Source organism: Cryptotermes secundus, unplaced genomic scaffold, assembly GCF_002891405.2.
Source record: "Cryptotermes secundus unplaced genomic scaffold, Csec_1.0 scaffold1715, whole genome shotgun sequence".
Classification (NCBI taxonomy): domain Eukaryota; kingdom Metazoa; phylum Arthropoda; class Insecta; order Blattodea; family Kalotermitidae; genus Cryptotermes; species Cryptotermes secundus.
The window spans coordinates 222,806-245,281 of record NW_019731604.1 but is presented as its reverse complement, the minus strand read 5'-3'; the positions used below and the strand labels follow the sequence as shown (position 1 = coordinate 245,281).

Here is a 22,476-nt window from a genome sequence, read left to right as displayed (position 1 = left end):
GTGCTCCCAACAATAGTAATAATAATAATAATAATAATAATAATAATAATAATAATAATTATAATAAAGCAATCCATGTGCTTAATTAAGCACCACACCATGCAGACATGTTGGGGAGTGGAGGTATAGCTCTACAGTTCTTGACCTCGTGACTAGATGAAGATGAGTGGTTATTAGCTGCACGCCCCTGCCACTTTACTTCCGGAGAAACAGTCCCAGGCACCCATTATATTGAAGGCTGGGTGGGTCCTAGAGCCGGTCTGGACGTTTTGCAGAAGGGAGAAGCCACGTTTGACTTATATTAGTTAGGGACGGTCCCGGGTTCGAGTCTCGGCCGGATTACAGACCATCACGACTGAAGTTTTCGTGGTTTTCTTAGTCTTTACAGGCAAATTCTTTGACAGTACTTTGAAATTAGGCAACGACCACTCGCTTCCACCTCCTTTTTACTGCCATTCACTCATTCGACCCTAAACAGTACGTGTTACTGGCAGCGTCATTCTATAACTTACAAATAAATAAGTAAAGGGTGAAATGGCACAGATTTCTGACGTGTGTAATTCATCCAATGGACGACAGCGGTTTTGTTCATTCTGAAATCTAGATGTAGTTAACCAGCAATGTATGTAAACAAAGAGCGCACGAAACTCGAGTTTGGATCTCTTTTAGTGCCTGTATGGACCAACTTCTGCATGCAGTGTGTCCCCTTGCAGCAACAGATCCAGTGTTCCCAGCCCGTCACATTCACGCCCCTTTTCATAACGACGTGGTTCATATAAAATACCACAATGATGTAAGCAAGCAATATACCTGCGATACTCATTGCTAATTCTAATAACTTCATAGTGAAAAAAGATACAGCTACGATTTTATTCTTACAACTGTAGGACCGAGCGATGCGATGACTTGATATCCGAACTGACGATCCACAGAAGCTGAATTTATACCGGTCGGCTTGAAAGAAATGCTGTGTTACAACAAGCAACATTTTCCTTTCAACAGTTAAATATGCCTACGTAGTTTATACTGAATGTTTACTACAGTGCATTAGTATAAAGTAAGTAAAGCGAATGCATAATAGAGAAATTGGGTCTGTCCGTCTCTCTGAACGGTTCCCTCATATTTCAGTTAAACTGGGTGTCATATTACATATACTTAATATATTAATATTGGTAAGTGAATTCCATTGGAATATAACATGTATTTTATGAACATAACCTCTATTTTAAATGAAACGCAAATTGAACTTTATCGATTTTCTTAGAAACGATTCATCGTACGAAACTTTTGTACGTAATGTAACTGCGCAAATAACTTCCGTGGCTGTAAACATATGTAAACTTATTATTGGCGTTCGTTTGTTCTTCCTTCTGTTGCAATAGAAGTACACGGCTACACATTTAACTAGCACATGACCCGTGCTTACAACTGATTTGCGTACTTTAAAGAAGCTCCATTGAAATATAGTGAAACCTAACACGGTTCAGCAAGAAAAGATTAAATAATAAAATATCCTCTCAACATTTAAGAAGTTAATACGTCGTATGAACTGGGGTAGGTACAACAACGGACAATGAAATAAAGGAGATTGCTGAAAAAATAAAATCCAACCTATTTTTAAGTATATAGATTTACACGTTTAATAACAAGAAATAAAATGTAATGATCCTCCCATGAAACATACATCAAGGTCAAAGTCATACGTAGAATCACAAAAATGCAGTCTTCTTTCGATTCAGAGATTTCAACAGGTAAATCAGTTAACGTTTTCTTTACGTTGTGTACCAACCATATACGTATACGTATTTGTAATAACATACCGCATTATTTCATGCGTCTTCGATTATATTTTTAATTTTGTATGTCCAGTTCAGTGTTTTGTGACGTCTCTTCGATTTTCATATCAAATAAGCCACTTAACATTTACACCGCAAATAAGCGTTTACTACTGCCAGTAATAATTATATTTGCAGATCATTCTGTATAGTGTGCAGTTTGTGGCAGACATATATTTATCCTCGAATATTCCACTACTATTCTAGAGTCCATCAGTCAGAAAAGTTTGGCAAACACTGCAGTAGAGCATATATTTGATTGGCTGGAATATTTCTAGAGCTTCAACAATTCTAGCTACAGTTTCTGCAAAGACAAAACACCAACAGAATTTTATGACTTTAAAAAATGGATAAACTGAAACTTAATCTGATTGGGTATGTATACAAGCAGTCGTAGAGGTTATGTATTGTCGAATATCATGAACAGTTGAATTGGAAAGGTCTCTCTCTTCCTGGCGAATGCAACCTCAACTTCTGGAAATAGTAGGAAAACTATAATTTGTCAAGATATTTAGCTCGGATCCTCTTGGCTATGCGTGGACGCAAAGAAATTAATGGGGACTATATTGTTGTTGTATTTGCCTTTATTAGCTAGTAATTTTCCTTACAAAATTTTATCTCTTATTTCTCATTGCCTTCTAACGTGCTTCCTAATTTGACTGGTTACGACCCTTAACCATGCTAGGAACTGTTATATTCTGACGTCAGAGCATTTCATTGTTTGCACATGAATGGCTTATCTCAGTTCCTCGGTGTGAGTTAAATCGATTCTATATGACGCCACATATTGACACAGGCAATCTGGTACTAAGGACAGAATACCGTTCGACTTAGAGAAATTCAGGACAAAGTATGTTCCTCCGTCGAAGAAGAATCACTTATTCTGATTTGCAGTATAATCGAAACATTTTAAGAGATAACAAAAATTAAGTATCGGTTTGTAGGCTCGTTCAGAAACATTCCGATCGCCTATTAAAATCGCTCCGTCCGTTTCGCTGTAGACATGAAACGACTCGAGAACTGCTGATCGGAATTTCATAAAATTTCAAATATTTGGGATTTTTACTAAAATTTGTGGACACATTTCAGTTCAGACTGAAATCTGACAAAAGTAACGGACATTTTACAATAAGAACTGCATGCCTTTCAGTGCGTATCTCGAGCATAACCCGTTAAATATTTATCGGAGCAAAGAGAAAAATTAATCAGGCATTTTATATTCAATATGCCCTTTCTGCATGTCTTACAGTGTTACAGATGTACGGACGTGACACTATGCATGCATTTTCGAAACTGTATATTATCAATCAAGAATGGTCTCCAAAACACACTAGAAGATTACCGAAATTTCTTATTCCCTACAACAAATAAACGAGGCCTCCTTCCACCTTGGCCAAAACTCATATTTGAAATGTACACTGGAGTGAAAATTTCGGCTTACTGTCGGCCTTAGGGATGTTTTCGTTCGATCTGTGAAATGAGACTGTTAATTAAATCTATTGAAATGTGGCATAGCGCATATCTATAGTAGTTAGACTTAACGAGTAACAAGATTGTAAATAGTCCTACCACGAGATATTGCTCCTTGTTATTCTGTACAAAATAAATAATGGGGAATTCTTTCTGTTTCCTGCCGTAATGAATTTCCCTACTGAATAAGTGTGTAAATATGTGTTCCACACTGAACTGCATGTATCATCTGAATATTACTTTACACATCTCACTGACCTTGGTTTTCATTGAATGCACATAAAAATCTATTACTGCAATGATAATTGTATTATAAATAAAATTGCAGAGAATCTCTTTCTTTTTATTCCATTAAATATTTGGAACTGAAAAAATGTTTCAAATAAAAGATGTGTATTTTAATGAGTTCTGTACTTTATTTTATATGTGAAAGTTTTGTACAGTGAACTGTTTTAGAGAAAATGGGTGAAATTTTATTTAAACTCCAGGGAAAGTAGGTTTATATTGAATCCATGAAAATGAAATTTAAATTCGACTGATATCTTTTATCAGTTCAACAGTTTCAGAGATGAAACTTGTGGGAACGTGAAAGGACAAAAAGACACATGATCTGAACCTCTGTGAGCTGATTGGTTAGAAAATGTGGGAACCTTGATGTCTCACAACCCTATGGTCCTCCGTGGCCTGTTGCCTGTTTGACACAATTCATGCAGAGAACGAATTCCAGCTGTTCACCAGAAACACACCTACTAAATCAATCAAATAATTTTCCTCTTTAGTTCCCTCACAAAGAAAGGAGTTTCTATGGTTTCAGCTTGCAGTACACTTGGAAAGTGACTTAAGAACTGTTGCCAACCAATAATTTTGGTTACATTATTTTTCCCTGTAACAATAAACCTTTCTCATCTACCTGAATTCTGTGAACAAAACCTCCCTTCTCATGACACTCCTGACCCTGTCACCCCAACCCTCTCCAAATATTACTGTCTACATATTTTACCCACCTATGACTCAGGAAGTAATTTGCTTTTCTTTATAGAGCTTCAGAACCAGAAGTGAGAGCTATGTCACTCCAAAATTATGACAGTGATGGTGTTAGGAGCAAGTTTGAAAAAGATGCCACAGAACAGGTAATACATGAAACATGATCAACCTAAAATATACATATATTCTGCATCATCATCATCAATTTACAGATAAAGGTGATTGTAAGAGAGATAGTTTGTAGAATATGATAGACTCAGATGTGTAAAGTATGTCATTGCCACTTAAAAACATCATCTGTCTTGAAAAGAATGCATATTGTTCCCTCAAAAAACAACTAAAATTGCAACTGGCTTGGAATAATTGTCATTAATTTGTTTTCTTGTTCACTGACAAAACATTTCTCTTTTGTTTATCCAGTATGTGCATACATACATTCCTTTATTTTTTCCTTCAATTATTGTGTTCCTTTTAGCAGTTAATGTTTAAATATTGGTAATGATCAAATTATAACATGCTTTGACTTCCTCTTTGTACAGTTCATTAAATTGTTTTAATGCAAAATCAACCATCGAAAGCAAAATGATTAATCGATCACATACCCAAGCATCCAATGAACCACTGAAATTTTAGTCCAGTAATATCTCATTTAAATTACCCCTTCCCTCATCCAAATTCATTAAGCAGAACTTTATGTTGGATTCCATTACATAAGATATTTGCAATGTGCCTTGTTACTAAATTTCCTTTACTTTCAGTATAAAACATTAATGAGGCTGAAGCAGCAACATGAAGAAGTGGGCAAGGAAACTGAACAGAGAATTGCGGAACTGAATACAGTCCAGCAAATTAGGTTTAACTTAGAAGGTGAGACCAGATGTGTGTGAAGAGGAAGGAAATTTTCCTCTCTAGAAAGAAATCCCTCTGCTGTTATGTTTAATTTAACAGATCCAATTGTCTTGAAATGTAGATTGTGTTAATCCCTTACATATTTTAAGGGTATACTCCCTGGACTGGCATCCATACATGCAAAAGCCTTTGGGCTAATGTTACTTCAGAAAGATATGACGTTGTAGGGTTGCAGTTTGGCCTTATACTATGCCTCAGAGATCAGCTCAGTTACAGGGCAAAGGGAATTAAGAAGCATGGACATACAGAATTTTGGTTGAACCTTACAAAAGGAGACTATTTTGGAGAATGAAACATAGATTCAAAGTGGACCTGAACTCCAAAACATAAAGAATTTAAAAATGATAATATTACCTTTTATTTCATATAGATGTGAAACCTGATTTCTTGCCCTAAGGATAGAACACAGATTGAGTGTGAAGAGTACTATGTTCTGGGACATGATGCCATGTAGTCTGGTAGAAGCTTAACAACATTTCAGAGCAACATATTGACTCAATTTTCAGGGACAAAGAGTAAGCCAAAGTAAGCAGGAAGCAAACTCTGCTCACTTCTTGCTGTTTGCTTGGATTACTGTTCAGAAGATGCAGGCATATGTTTCTTCAAAATGTCAGTAAATATTTACCAGACTGCATAGTATCACATCCTAGATAATAGTATTCTTCAGTCACCACCACATAACCTCAAATCCGATATAGGTTGAGAGTGATTTTGAAGAAAGAGCTGAAGAGACAGAAAACTGCACAGTGATGAGCCTCATAATTTGTACTGTTAATCACACATTGTTAGTGTGATAAAATGATATAGTATATGGTAGGAAAGGGCATGTAGCATGCCTTGGGTTAGACGAGAAGTGCATGCAAGTTTTTAGTTGGAAAATTTGAAGAAAAGAGACAAGTTTGAAGATTTGGAATAGATGGGAGGATATTATTAAGATGGATATCACAGAAATAGGGTGTGAGGGGGGTGGACTGGTTTCATCTGTCTCAGGAGTGTGTCCAGCAGTAGGACTCCTGTGAGCATGATAATGAACCTTCTGGTTTCATAAAAAGTGGGGAATTTCGTGACCAGCTGAATGACTATTGGCTCCTCAAGGATGTCCCATATCCAAGCAGTTAGCTGAGTGTTTTTGGATTCCATATGTACAAGACTGTTGTGGCAACATGTGCTGGCCCCTACGTATGGAGAAGTGTGTGTGTGCGTGTATTGTTTTATACACAGANCTCTCTAATATCAATTTTAATGTTGTCCATCCACCTATGTCTTGGTCTTCCCAGTGGTCTCTTTCCTTCTGGCTTTCCCATCAGTATCCTATATGCATTCCTCCTTTCCCCATTAGTGCTACATACACTGCTCATCTCATCCTCCTTGATTTGATCATTCTAATTATACTTGGAGAAGAGTATAAGTCATGAAGCTCCTCATTATGCAGTTTTCTCCAACTTCCTGTCACTTCATCCCTCTTCGGTCCAAATATTTTCCTTAACACCCTGTTCTCAAACACCCTCAGTCTATGTTCCTCATCAGAGACCAAGTTTCACACCCATAGAGAACCACAGGCAAAATTATAGTTATGTTTTTGGACAGCAGACGAGAAGACAAAAGATTCTGGACTGAATGGTAGCAAGCATTACCTGAGTTCAATCTCCTCTTAATTTCCTCTTGAATCAGGTTTCGATCTGTTATCATTGTTCCCAAATATCTGAACTGTGCCACATTTTCAAAACATCTGTTTCCTATCTTTATGTCATGATTTTGCCCTGCATTTTGGTGATGAGACAGTAACATAAACTTAGTTCTCTCTGTGTTTACTTCTAGACCAACCTCTTTACTTGTGTCAGTTAAAGTTTGTGTGTTTTTCTTTATGGTATCTACATTATCACCCAGTAGATTCATATAATTGGCACAGACCAACAGCTGATGTGTCCCGTTTAGTTTCAGTCCCACCTGGTTTCCCTGGACCTTTATAATGGCATATTCTAAAGCAAAGTTGAAAAGGAGTGGCGATAAAGCATCTCCTTGTTTTAGACCATTCTGGATAGGTAATTTATCAGACAAAGGTTTACCTACACGGACTTTACTATACGTTTCGTTTAAACACATTTTAATCAACCTAACTAGTTTCATGGGTATCCCAAACTCTATTAGAATGATACATGATACATAGATTACATACAGACAGAAAATATTTCAGCACAGGTACAAGTGTCTGTGATAAAATGAGGCCACTGTTATTATGCACAGCGTTTACAAAATGAAAACATATAGGGCTGGTCATATCTGTCTGCCTATGTTTCAACCTGAGAACCACTAGATGGATTTTGAAGTAATTTGGTGTGAAAATTATGCCATTGGAGGCTACTCCAAATTTCTATTTTTTATTTCCTGTTAGTATACCAACATGGTGGATGCATGAATGTGTGAAATGAAAGAGATAATAGTGCCACTTAATATAGAGTCCTGAAATTATATACGGTAACAGATCTTTGAAAAATATGAAACCTTTGATAAAGCTTTTTTTTTTGGGTAAAATGTAGGGCAAAATGACTGCTGCATGAGATCTGTATTTAGCTGTTGGTTTTACAGCAATAACAAATAACATATGCATGACTGGAGTTAAGCGTATGAAACTTGGTATGGAGATATATCATACACATGCCTACAATTTCTACAGTGAATATTGTTTCTAAGCACACAATTGAAAATAAAGCAAAGGTATAAATCTTTGATATTATGTGTAACAAATTTTAAATTTCTTCCCAAGAATACATTGCCACAACCAATACTGCCATCACTGCTGTTGCCAGCACTATCACTGCCACTACCATCTCCAACACCACTTCCACCACCACCACCATCACCACTGCCACTGCGGCCGATGACGACGACAACAACAACAACAACAACAATCTTACCATGCTGTTTAGTGCTTACTTAAGTGATTAATCAGACCCCACATTGCAAGAAATGTACATGGAAACTGTGCACTGCAGTACAGATTACACTTTCCGGTCTTGTTTCAATTTGGGCAAGTGATGCTGCTGTTGCTTGAAATTATTCTCAGACAAAAGGAAAGGTGCATGAAAATATAAATAAAAATATGTTTGTAGCTTTTACTTACTTTTACTTGTAGATGATATAGAGACTCATAGTATCCGAATACAGAAAAAGGAGGAAGTACTGGCCAAGGTACAAGCTACTTTAAAGAAATTACAAGAAGAAGCAAATGAAATACAGAAACAGATTAAGAAAGAGAAGCAGGAGCAGATTGACAGTTTGTGAGTATCACAGAAACATGTACCTATACATGTCTTACACTAAGTAGATCAGGTTCTTTTCTTCTGAAAACAATATAAAAAGTAATTTTATTACTTGCACTAATTAGAGGCTAAATGATTCAAGTTCTCTATTAGGCTAAATATACATATTGAGTTCAAGAGTTTGAAATTCAAACAAAATGAACTACTGAAGAGTTTTATCTTCTAGGATATAACACTGTGTAGTCCATTGAAAGTCAACCAATGTTTTGAAGTAAATGTTACCTCCATCTTCAGGGTCAAAGGATAAGTTAAGTAAGAAACCAACACAAAGCAAATAGCAAGCAAAGCTCTGTTCTTTCAACCCTAAAGAAGTAGGTCAGATGTTCCTCTCAAATGCCAATTGACTTTCAACGGGCTGCATGCTCTTACATTCCAGAGGACAGCACTCTTCATAATCGCGGTTGTGAGAATCTCAAATCCTACTTAAAATAAAACTACCATTACATAACTGGATATTATAACTTCAAATAAGTGACCTCCAGTAGGGTCTGAATGTATATTTAAAAAACTTTCCATTCACATGGTTTCTAACTTATTTCACTCAAATCTACTTAACTGAAGATATTATACCTAAATTAAAATAAATTATCATATGCAGTACATCCATTCATGAAATTACACATACGTATATATTGTATAATTCCATTGTGATGAGCATATTCCAGCTATTTTTGGTCCAAATATGATTATAAACCATCCCAGCTCTTTGTGATGTTCTTACAGTAGTGACTGGATCACTTCATATAAAATTTTTGATGTAGCGTTTGAAACTATGTCCACTATAAATCCTAACTTAATATTGCTCACATGTCACTAAAGCTGGATTCTAATCCTTCTTACTGGCAGAAATCCAAAAATTTAACAAAGATATTTTCATATTTTTGTACATAAAAGAAACCACCTATCTGACTGTGTAATCAGCCTCATCCTTTCTGATACTGGCCAATTACAATATCCATCACTGTACGAAGTGTAGTTAGTTAGTTATTGGAGAGGGTGGGTTTCCCCATGCACTTAGACCTGTATTGGTCCATTGTGCTTCACTCTATGATTTCTACCAGTCTCTATATCCTACCGGTACTGGTGCTTACCATCAGTCCCGCCCAGCCAGCGAGACCGGCTCTACTAGCTGAGAGGTATCTATAATGCTTCCCCCATCTACCAGAGGTATTAGAGACTGCTGTTGGGCGGGAAACGTCCGTAATTTGGCTCAGTGACCTCCTTTGGAGATATGAGGTTCTTTTACGTGCCATAAAGCTACGACACAGGACCCACAGCTTAAAGTCCCTCCCGGAGGACTTGTTCCCTGAATTTTTTCCGCCCTTAAAAATTCGACAACCTCCGCTGGGTATTTGAACCCGTGTACTATGAGTCATGAGGTGGGAACGTTACCTCTAGACTATGGAGGCCGCTGTACGAAGTGTATATCTAATTCCTAATTCAATGAATTACCATAAAAAACATTACAATGAATAACTTATACAGAAATCAGTCTTCTGGGATTTGGCACCGTGTATATGTGGTGTTAACCGACGTTTCGGAGGAACGTATCGCCTCCATCTTCAGGGTAGAAGAAAAAATATAAGAAATCTGCAAGCGAAGAGACCGTGAGAACCAGTAAAAGCAGACTACATATACACGGTGCCAAATCCCAGAAGACTGCTTTCTTCATAGTCACTGCCGTGAAAGCCTCAAATCTTACAATAAATTATACAGTTATGATTACTCTATTACAGACTATCAGTTCACCACAGCACACCTTGCATACCACAACATCATTCACTGAACATACACATGACAGCATATAGAATACCCTACATACCNCACCCCAGTGCCACTTTGTCCACCACAAATCCCACTTGACCAGACCCTTGATCAAACCCGTGCCGCCGCGATGGGAAGCCAGCAACTAACCGCTTGAGCTATGGTGCGGCCTGTCTTAACATATTAATGTTAACAACAAATTTGATGTAACTAAATAATATCTAAATCTAATCTTAGCTTTCAATGGTAAAATCCCTCTACAGAGATATATGTAAAGTATTTCCCTGTAGTGTTGGGAATCTTCTGATGATCGCCAGTGCTGGCCAAAACATATAAAGGTACAGTTATATGTTTGTATATTAAAGTGGTTACACTTGATGGAATCAAGTAGTGTGACTGATCAAGATGCTTTTACTAAGAAAAATAACAATTATTTACTCTTACAGAAAGGACTATGAAAACAAAATGGCTTCAATTGCTGATAAGTTGCGAAGTGGACCAAAATTTTATGTATGTATCACTGACATTTTACAAAGCACCTGATTATAAATCTAAACATTGTATGAAAGAAATTAACCAATGTTATGCAACTTCAAAAATATTAACTAAATTTTTAAATCTTAGGACAGAAAGAACATAGCAGCTGAGATGTCCAGCTTGCAGGAGGAAACAAGTGCCATTATTAGAGAAATGGCATCAGTTGAAGAGGAACTAAATGAATATCATATAAAGTATAAAGCAATGTTTAATGAATCGCTAGATAAATCAGACACAACTGGTGGATGCACTCTTGAGCTGTCAGCATTACAACATCTTATGTGAGTCTAAATATTAAATCATTATTACAAATTAGAATACATGAAGAAAGTCAGTGAAATGGACAAAGCAATGACAGGTAACTGGATGATACAAAGTTGAATGCAAGGTGCAGTCTCTTGGATTACTTATATATGCTTCATTAACAGTTTCACTGCAAAATGTTTCAATTCCTGACAGGTCTCATTAGGGTTGCCAGATTTTGTAAAATAAAAAAAGGAGTGATGTCTTGTTGCTTGTTTATAACATTTTTCACAAATAATAGGCTATAAAATATACATAATCAACATACTACATGCCTGGTTCTCCTCTGGTCCTGGCTTAACCCATGAAAACATATCTTCCCATTTCTTAAGATATATTTGATTATGTTTGGCCTGGAATTTCAACTTCTTCCGTGGAGGAGTTTTTGATGGATCTTCTTCGCCCTCAAACATTTTTGCTAACTTGACACTGACTTTCTAGCGAAGATTGAACGGATTAAAAATACACTATCACCAACAACCTCTGCTTTGGTTTAGAACCTCAAGTGTTGCCAACATTCATGAAATGCAACATAATGAAAGAAACTATAACAATGTCATTTTCCAAGGATTACAGAAATTTTATGATAATATTTAACCCATGAAATATAATTCGCAATGGACTTAAATAAAAAATTGGAGAATTATCCACTCCAGGTAAACAATAAACAGAGGAACAAAATTTGGGTGAAAACAAGGAAGAATCCAGGGAAAACGGGGTATCTGGGAACCCTAGGTCTTATGTCTTTTTCTGCTCCCCTCTTCCAAAAATATTAATGTCACTCATTCTGGTAGTACAAAAACATCTTTAATGGAAAGAAATATTAGCAGAGAAGAGTATGCTATCACTTCAGCTGAAGTTCTTTTATATCACACTAGAATTTAAATGTTAATAAAGATATCATCATGATCTTCATCATCATCATTGTTGTTGTCATCGTCGTCATCGTTGTCGTCATCATCATCATAACTCACTGATGTTTCCACTAGAGTGGGTCATTCTATAACAAGCTTCCAGTGAATGTTACTGTTGTATCAGAGTCCACTATCCTCCTTTATTTCTGCTGTATATCTTCCAACACATGATTTCTCTGCCTTGTTCTTGACCTATCACTGAAGATCTGAAGGAAGTCATACTGTCAGTTATGTAAACTACATGACATTACCTTAATTTCACCAATATTTCTTGTAGTTAAGATCGTGATGTTCTGAGTTAGCAATACCATGTAGTTTCATAGTTGGTTACCAACAGTTTGGAGGAACCTGCTGTTCCTCCACAACACTGGCACCTATCTGCCAAACTGCATGGTATTACATCCTACAAGGCCACAACCTTCATGTCACCATACAGATTTCAAATGCTCTGTTACAGTGATTCATCAGTTACCATCCTTTCATCCTACTCTTAATCACCTACATAAGTGACTGACCGGTAGAGTGTGAAGAGTATGGTATTCTGAGTTACAATGCTGTGTATTTCTGGGGAAACACAACGTTTCGGAGGAACATATCACCTCCATCTTCAGGGCTGAAGAGTAATTCAAGACACCAGCAGATGTAGGCTCAGCTTATCACCTGATTCTGCTGTTTTCTTGCTTGCAGCATGTTCCTAAAAATGTTGAGCTCTCTCTGAACTACACAGTGTTACAACCTAGAAGATAGACTCTTCATGGTTGCTGACATGAGAACATGAAGTTGACAGATTAATTAATGGGTTCAAAACTGATTAATTTCCACTGTTTGTTCACAACTATGAACATATTAAATACATGAGATCAAAAGTTAAAACTAACCTAAATTTTCCACCATAACAGATGTAATGGTTATACTGCTATTTACCACATCCTTGTTCATGAAAAACATGGTACACTGTATGAAGGCATGACTGACACCTGTCTTTTGAAATGTGAACTTATTTGTAACTTAGGTTTTGTTTCATACAACATCTGACACAAATTTAACACAAATTTACACTGAATATTCATTAAAACCTGTAAATATGAAACTAAAGTTGAGCTGTATAGATTGAGGTAGGAGACAGCTTCATCATGCAGATTCAACTCCTTACAACTTAATTTGGTATATTACTCTTTGCAGATCTCAGATGGCTGAAGACACACAGTTGTATAATTCAGAAGACAAAAGACTTTGTGAAGAACTGAATAATTTGTCTCGAATGTTAAATGCCCTTGAAGGAGACCTTAAAGAACTGCAACAAGGCCATAGCGTTCTGAAATAACATGGTCCTTTTGTATGTTATAATTTGTTGACATTGCATTTATTCAGAAAATGATACTGTTTCTTGTTTCATATTCTTGTCCAACTATCTATTCATGTTTGAACTTGCCATAATTAACTTTTAGTTTAATGTTCACATTATGATCCATGGCTTTCAACTTCAGTACATTATTAATGAAAGGGCAGTTCTGATATTTATCTTCAATAATGAATAAACTGAAGGGCAACATATTATCTTTTCTTAACAGTGTTTGCCATAAATATTTCGTTCTGCGTTAATGTTATATACTGTCTTATGATTTCTGTGGCAGTATTTTCTAGAGCAGTCTTTTAAAGAATGTAAAATGTAAAGTTTCCAGTGACTGCCTCCAAATACAGTTTTACAACTAATGTACAAAATGTATTCATTAACCCTTTAAAGACCGAATTCTTTCCAAACTAAATATAAAAATTCAGTTCGTACCTCACAGGAAACACACTGTGTCTCCGCTACAAAGACCAACCCGTTAATGCTGTTTAGGAAAACATCCGAAGCTTATTGTGAGAACCATATGAAACACACACACTGTGCGGGCAGAATGCAGAATTCTAACATGTTAGACCAGGTCGTGCATATAGTAACCATTAGGCTTTAAAAGGTTAATAAAGAATTCAGTAAATTTTCAGACAATGATGTATAATATATTTATCTTAGAACTGTATATTTGTAAAATCTTACAAAACACTGATTTAATAATGTGCAGTACAGAAGAGCAGACCTAGTTTCTTAATGAAAGTATGTTGTAACTAGAATATAACTTCCTGCATTTTTGGAATCATATCATATTGCCACGTGTTGGGTGTGTCACGCGACAAATAAATATACGTGGGTCAGCGAATCTTTATTGGACACTCACACTTACACACTTTACAACTATTAGCACTTGCAGCATTACAATTACTGCTTACACAATATCTCGGCCAATACTTCTGTAGCTCTTTGTATCTACATTCCAACTATCTTCAGCGGCAGCTTCCTGAAGACTGACTTCTGTATCTCTCGGCGTCTATCCTGAGACTGTCTCGGCGAATGCATTCAACCCCTTTTTATAACCTTGGCCGCTGCTATGCAAACGACCCTCTGTTGTCTATCACCAGGGATACGTTTTTTTGATACTGCAATACCTACGCAACGGCCAACTGTTGGGGCTACAATACCGCTATTGTCGCTACCTATGCAATGCTCTGTTCTAGCGTTACTATGGAAGTGTCTTCTGGATTCCGAACATGTGACAATATTTATCTCATTCAAATTAAGACAAACACACATATGGATATCACTGATAGCATGACCAGAAATAACATTACTCACATACACATACATGTCTTCACTGAAATTTACTACCCACTTTGTTCAACAATCTGCTTCTCCAAATCAAGATCCTTGAGGAAAGCTTGACAGTCTACTGGACCAATCCTATTGTCTGGTTTGTCAGCAAGAAGTGAGAACTCATACTGAAATAAAGTAAGACATGTATAATACTCTTGCAGTAACACTGTCAAGCATTGGAGATTATAATTTCTGGTAGTAATGACAGTATACACAATGAGAGTGCATTGAATGACAATCAGATGGAATTTATGATATGTTTAAATTGTACAAGGAAGTGAAAAAGTGAATGTATTGGAGTCTCACTTTAATTTCTTACAGCCACAACAGAATTATAAAAGATTTAATTAAAGCTGCTATGTATACATCATACCTGACTACCTGTAGGCTCTGCAGGAGATGGAGGACTTTGCTTGAGATCCAGGAATCCTAGTAAATCCCTGTAATCTATTTCTCCGGCTTCATTCTTACAAATTCTGTAATAAATTCATACAACAGGAATATTACTGAAAATATGATGATTCATTTTGAACATTATGCAGTTACTGCTTGAAATATTCTGATGCAGCCTACTTGTCCAAAACAGCATTCAACAGATCTTTGTCGACAGGCAACTTGGCACCTCGGCATACAGCATAAGCTGTATCTCTTGAGATGTAACCACTGTGGTTAGGGTCTTGCTGTAGGAAGCTTTCATGTAAACGTTCCATTTGATTGAAAAGGAAGCGCTTCAATTCTGTATGGACAACAGACCTATAGGTAAAAGACAGACCAGAGAGATCAGTGTTGTTCNAACGCGTGGTTATAAGATTTTATGTGACAGTGTGCGATAACTAAGAAGTCAGAAGTGGAAGGCTTATTGTGCCCTTTCGAGATTTTGTGTGTGCTGTAGTACAGTTACATTTGGAGTGTGTAATTCAGAGAGACTTGTATAGCTCCCGCGTTATTAATACGTGAAGACTCTTGAAGATAGTGTGAATTGATTTGCGAATAGGGTTATAAATTGTGAAACCCCGCAACAGTGTAAACAGATTATTGCGATTAGGGTTATAAAGTGTGAAACCCCGCAACTGTGTGATAATTAATTGTAGCTGTTACTTGTAGGTTGTTGAATAAACCAATTAACAATTTGAACGGCATCTTCGGTAACGAAACACGTTACAATATATATAATTAACAATAATAATTAATAATATATATATATAAATTACCTCAATGATTCCTTTGTATATCGCTCCTTAATACACTGAGCACTGTAGTGGCGAGCTAGAGTGATCAGTTCATGTTGTGTAATGATGTCACCCAAGATCTCCTTCAACATCTTGCTATAATATATGAATATACATCAGTCAGAAAAGTACATCAAACATTTATGTGATATATGAGAGATGTGTATAAGGACTCCGGTTAAGTTAACTAAGGACTATATTCTAATGAGTGTGCCTTGTGTTATCAGAAGTGAAAATCTGTGAAAAAATATCTGTGTTCACAATTCATATTTTTGTGTGCATATGCGTGTTGCTCTGTTGAGTTTTAATTACAATAAATGTAAATATCTAAATATAAAATGGGGCATCCTGCAAAACATACATAACTAACTCCATGGAGCTGAGCCCTTCTTGAGAAGCCACCAGTCATTCAGCTGCTCAAGAATTTCTCAGCATTTTATGGACCCAAAAGGTTCACTGCCATGTTCACAATAACCCTTTGCAGATCCCTATTCCAAGCCAGATGAATCCAGTCCATACCACCCAGACTGCCTCTCTAAGATCCATTTTAATATTATATGCCCATCTACATTTTGGTCTTACTGGTGGCATTTTACCTTTTGGCTTCCCCACCAGTATCCTACATGCATCCCTCTTTCTCCCCATTTATCCTATATGCCCTGCCCATTTCATCTCCCTTGGCTTGATTATTCTTATTATACGTACTCGGGGAGGAGTACAACTTATGAAGCTCTTCATTATGCAGTTTTCTCCAACTTCCTGTCATTTCATCCCTCTTTGGTCCAAATAATCTCCTCAGCACCCTGTCCTCAAAACAACCCTCTGTGCCACATTTTCAAAAGGATCTGTTAGCAATATTTATGTCATGATTTTTCTTTGCATTCTGGTGATGGAGACAGCAACAGATACTCAGTCTTCTCTGCGTTTACTTCCAGATCAACCTCCTTACTAGAGACAATTAAAGTCTCAGTGTTTCTTTATGGTATTTATGTTATCTCCCAGTAGATTCATATCATCAGCATAGACCAGCAGCTGATGTGTACCACTTAATTTCATTCTCACCTGGTTTCCTGGACCTTCCTAATGGCATATTCTAAAGCAAGTTGAAAAGAAATGGTGACGAACCATTTCCTTGTTTTGGACCATTCTGGAAAGGAAACTTATCAGACAAATATTTACCTATATGAATTTTATTATAGATTTCATTTAAACACATTTTAGTCATCCTAAATAATTTCATGGGTACCCCACATACAATACTCCCCTCCTTACTGAATCATAGGCTTTCTTGAAGTCTATGAATAGCTGATATAGTGTTTCACTGTACTCCCATTTTTCCTCCAGCATCTGACGAATGTAGAAAATGTGATGAGTAGTTGATCTGTTATGTCAAAACCCACTCTGATAATGCCCAATAATTATATCTGTATATGGACATAATCTTGAGAGAAGGATATTGGATAAAATTCTGTATGAAGTAGATAGATTCCCTAAATACCGCATGAAAATTTTGTTAGGAGATCTCAATGCCAAAGTAGGTAGGGAAAACACTTTCAAAACAACAAATCTGAATGAGAGTTTACATGAAATTAGTAATGATAATGGAGTTGGAGTAGTAAACTTTGCCACATCCAAAAATCTTACTGTCAAAAATATATGTACCCACATTGTAATATTCATGAATTTACTTGGACATCTCCTGATGGAAAGATGCACAACCAAACTGACCAAATTGAGAATAATATTTTGACCGAAGAGAGATGAATTGACAGGAGATTGGAGAAAACTGCATAATGAGGAGCTTCATAACTTGTACTCTTCTCCAAGTATAATTAGAATGATCAAGTCAAGGAGGATGAGATGGGCAGGTCATATAGCACGAATGGGGGAGAAGAGGAATGCATATAGGACATTGATGGGAAAGCCAAAAGGAAAGAGATCACTAGGAAGACCAAGACGTGAGTGGGTGAATAGTGTTAAAATGGATCTTAGAGAAATAGGATGGGAAGGTAGGAACAGGTGGAGGGCTCTTGTGAACATGGTAATGAACTTTTGGGTTCCATAAAATGTTGGGAAATTCTCAAGAAGGGCTCGGCTCCATGAGTGAGTGAGTGAGTGATGAAGTTGACAGAAGTGATATCCCATGATAATTACTATATTCAGTCTTGAATGAATGAATGTGTAAGGGGTGGGCCTTTTTGGCCCTTGCTCCGTGACCACAGTGATCTACTGTACATTCAGTTTTAGTTCCTTTCTTGTAAATTGGTACAATAATAGACTCCTTCCATGGATCAGGAAATTCTTCCCTATTCCAAATAGAATTAATGAGTTTATGGATCACAGACCATCATATTCCACCTTCTACTTGAATCAGTTCTGCTAGAATTTGATCACTACCTGTCTATTTATACTCATACTTTTTCAACTTTGCATTAGAAACTTCAAACTCAAAAGGATTAGGATCAGGTACTAACGACTCAGCTGTATATATTTCTATGTGCCTAACACCACTGATCCAAAGTACATTTAATGACTGAGCGAAGTAGTTCTTCCACTTATTCAAAACGTTGTGGGAATCTGCAACTAGATCACCATTCTCATCATTCACTAAATTACTTCTAGGTTGGTAAACCTTAAACTCCTCTATAAAGGTCTCTTAATGTTCTTGTTCCTATTGTTCATTGTAAGCTCATTAATTTTGTTATTTCAAATATTCCTCTTTTTATGTGTGAAATACCTGATGGTCTCATGTCTTATATTCTTCAGATTATCCCCATTTATTTCGCTTGGATCCTGTAACCATTCCAATCTGGCTTGTTTACTTTGATCTAATAATTCTGAGCATCCGTCACTGAACCATGGCTTATGCTTCTTCAATTCATAATAACTTAAACCCTCCTTGGCTGAAATTTTGATAGCCTCTCTAATAATTTCCCAAGCTCTCCTAATATCCATCTCAGTGTCTAATTTTTCCAAAGGATACTGCAAGATATAGTACTGCATAACTATATGAGATTAATATTTTCAGAGCTGGACCATGTATGTTCTTGCTTGACTTTACACATCATCATCACAATTCAACAGATTTACCTTTAAAACTTACCTCAGTTTAGTGCAACATATTACATCTGTCTGATTTGGGTCTGTCTTCAGGAATTCACATACAAACTGTTTATACATGGGCTTCAGGGCTTCACGGATCTTGTTCATTATCAGTATGACATTACTCTTCTTGAACTGAAATATCATATTATCCAGTAATATCTGCTTATGATGACAGCAATTTATTTTTCTTTACTTCTTTCTCAGCTTTATTTAACAACATTTTTCAAATGTATGTGCTATAGCAGTAAATGGGAGAATCATAAATTGGAAATGATTTTTAAGGAGGTAGTCTTGACGTGACCTCTATTAAGGTATTATGCCAGAATCTATCTAAAAGTACTGAGTAAAACTATAAAAAACCCGTCACATTGTGCCTCTTGGTTCAAGTGAGAATACTTCTAACTTGTATTTGTAAAGTGCTAATTTTGAATCTTGGTCAGGACACTGATTATCTTTACTGAGTCTTTTTCTCATTCCCTGTAGTCAGTACATTAAATTAGGCCATGGCCAGGCCACTTCCTTTCTTTGTATTTTCCAGTTCATTATTCACTAACAGCCAATCATTTTATGCTGCATACTGACAGTCTGAGCTACTGAATGTTGTCAAATAATCTACAAATGAATAAAAAATAAAATCAACAGCTATCCTCTTTATTATAACTGTGTACAGTAAAAGGAAATCCATGAATTGCTGAAATTGCACTACAGAAAAATAAAATGGTTTTCAGTTTTGTGTGATTTTGCAGGTGCTTGTGAACATGGCAGTGAATCTTTCAGTTCTATGCTACTTGTTGTTACCTTGTTTGCTTCTTTTGCTTACTCTTTAATTCTGGAAAAGGAGACAATATGAGTCTCTGAAACATTGGTAAACTTCTAGCAAACTACACAGCATCACATCCCACACAATAGCACTCTGCAAATGACAAGTAACTCTTAAATGAGTCCTGTAGTTTGTTACACTGTTCAAAATGCAATCAGTCTTCATCATATTCCTTGCTTTTATGGATTAGACAACTTTATGTCTGTACTGGCCTCAAAATCCTCTTTCAAATCACTTTACCATATAAGTCTATAATCCCAAAATATCCTTGACTGTCTTCGCTTACGCTATTTACATAATCTTTCTCTCTTCAAGAATATTACTGATGGCATTTTCTTGCCTACACACACGCACACACGCACGCGCGCATGCATGCACTAGTGTCCACAGTCATGTCTTCACCGTGGTTACTTGGTAGCGGCTTCAAATAGTGGATGTTCCCCTTCCTCATTGCATTCCTAAACTGTCCCTAGCCTCACCTACCTGCTTTAACAGCTCACAATGTCTGAGCCCCAGCAGTCCTCTAACTCACTCATCAGCTCCACTATCTTGTCCTGCTTAGAAAACATCTAGCAATGGGTCTACATGCCACAACACATAATTATGTACATTCAGCTTGAAAGTTCTCATTTCTGCCAATCCGATTTTTCATTTGTCACAATATATCCATAACTCACTAGAATATTCTACATTGGCCTAACAAATACTCCATATAATTTTGAGCATGTATCTGTGTTTATTAATTATTTCACTTATACATAAGAATGTCTGGGTTTTGTTTTGCAAACCTCTCTTGCCACATAAACTTTGGTTGCAGTCTACTTTATGCCAGTTTCTAGCTTGGCCCATTCTTCAACACTGAAGGTGGAAGTGACATATTCCTCTCAAATATCATTTGGCTTTCAACAGACTACACAACGTTATACCCCAGCAGATTGTACTCTTCAGGTCAAGTCAGTTTCCAATTTTTTTAATTTACACGCCTGTACTGTTTGTTTATTGTCTAGCATATTCTCACATCATACTAATTCTTTCCCTTTAAAAGTTGATATTTTTTGTTACTAAGAGAAATTTTCATACTGGATTTTGCTTCTCTTATTTTAAGTATCTTCTGATTCTGAAAGCAACATAAATTATCTAATGGTGGTCTCAATATTTCTATGCAGTTCAAATAAAATAAACTAGATAGAATTATGTTTATCCAAAATAGGCTTACCTCTTGACAATTAACTTCCATATATTGCAAGGTATATTCATCTGCATCAACTAGTACAAACTCAAAACTATGCAGAATGAGTATGTTACCAACATAAAAATCCTGTGGCCCAAAACATTCAGGTGGTTCAGATGTATATATTTCTTGTCCTGGTTTTCTTATTTGAGTCCGTTTTATGAAGTACCCACCAATAAAACCTGCAGCCACACAGTAGAAATTACGACCATTATGTACAGATTCAAGTTTTGTTTCTGAAATGGGGAGTAAATTAATGAAATTCCACAGGCTAAATGGCACAGTATACATACATATACATTTGCGTTTCTTTAAAATATTCATAAATCTGCCACCGGCACTGAATATAAAACATGTCAACAAGCAAACAAAACATTGGACACTTATAAATCCACAAATAAAATCACTAGCATATATAATCCATACTTGTCAAAAACACATACAATAGTTAAAAGGCAATACAAATTGCAGCATGTATATATAAGCACAGCCAAGGACATAGGGTTTAGTGAAGTGTGCACTGTCAGACACCTCTTTTCCTTAGCTGTAGGTCTTGACAGAAAAGCAACAATTCCTCAACAGTATAAGAAGGGTTTTGAAGCAATACATCCTTTAGTTTCCCAATAAACTGTTTTTTATTATGTACTAACTAAATTAAAAAATCAGGCAAACTATTAAACACTTTTACACGCATGCAATAGACCCCTTTTTGCCTCTTTGTTAGATGTGATTGAGGAACATATAGGTTTCTAACTTGTCTTGTTGATTTACCATGAATTGTATGACTCAAAGTATAATACCCCAAATTGTTTATCATTAGTATCATTAAAGATAAAATATACTGAGAGACCAATGTCAGAATTTTTAATTTTTTTTAAAAACTGTTCTATATGATTCTCTAGGTTTCACTCCCATCATTATCCTGAAGGCCTTCTTTTGTAAAAGAAAAATCTTCTTAGCTTCCAATGAGTTTCCCCAAAATACTATCCCATATCTCATAATTGAATGAAAGTATGCATGGTAAATCATCCTTAGTGTTTCAATATTGCTGTACAATTTCATGTTTCTTATTGCAAAGCATGCCTTGCCCAATCTAGACAGCATCGATTCAATCTGTGACTTCCAATTCAGGGTCTCACCAATTTCAGTGCCTCATCAATTTCAGTGCCCAAGAATTTAACGTGGGTTTCCTCATGCAATATCTATCATTAAACTTTAAATGTATAGACATATTATCCCGATTAATTGTATCAAATTTTAACACTTTAGTCTTTTTCAGATTTAGAGACAGGTCATTACATGCAAACCAATGGCTTAAAGAATTCAACACAATGTTAGACCTTTATTGGATTTCATCAAGATC

General features: G+C 36.2%; 2 protein-coding genes across 6 annotated transcripts in view; one reads left to right on the top strand and one right to left on the bottom strand.

Annotated features, from left to right (window-relative positions):
- The first annotated feature begins 1,086 nt into the window (after nt 1-1,086).
- LOC111867303 lies at nt 1,087-13,799 on the top strand. Of its 5 annotated transcripts, none has more exons than XM_023857035.2 (7): nt 1,087-1,172; nt 4,345-4,435; nt 5,048-5,156; nt 8,332-8,476; nt 10,729-10,792; nt 10,907-11,100; nt 13,219-13,798. In XM_023857035.2, the coding sequence occupies exons 2-7, from the start codon at nt 4,370-4,372 to the stop codon at nt 13,358-13,360; spliced, it is 720 nt and encodes a 239-aa protein (XP_023712803.1). In that variant the 5' UTR covers nt 1,087-1,172; nt 4,345-4,369; the 3' UTR covers nt 13,361-13,798. The 5 variants fall into 5 exon arrangements, with proteins under 5 accessions (XP_023712803.1, XP_023712802.1, XP_033608523.1 ...); XM_023857034.2 differs by lacking the exon at nt 1,087-1,172 and adding an exon at nt 1,333-1,554; XM_033752632.1 differs by lacking the exon at nt 1,087-1,172 and adding an exon at nt 1,696-1,751.
- Nucleotides 13,800-14,256: 457 nt separating this feature from the next.
- The window catches only part of LOC111867301 (EF-hand domain-containing family member C2-like), a 23,914-nt gene continuing 15,694 nt past the window's right edge, over nt 14,257-22,476 (bottom strand). Inside the window, 6 exon segments of the mRNA XM_033752625.1 lie at nt 14,257-14,853; nt 15,102-15,204; nt 15,302-15,481; nt 15,940-16,053; nt 19,061-19,194; nt 21,099-21,295. Coding sequence (XP_033608516.1) covers nt 14,740-14,853; nt 15,102-15,204; nt 15,302-15,481; nt 15,940-16,053; nt 19,061-19,194; nt 21,099-21,295 — 842 coding nt within the window. The 3' untranslated portion in view covers nt 14,257-14,739.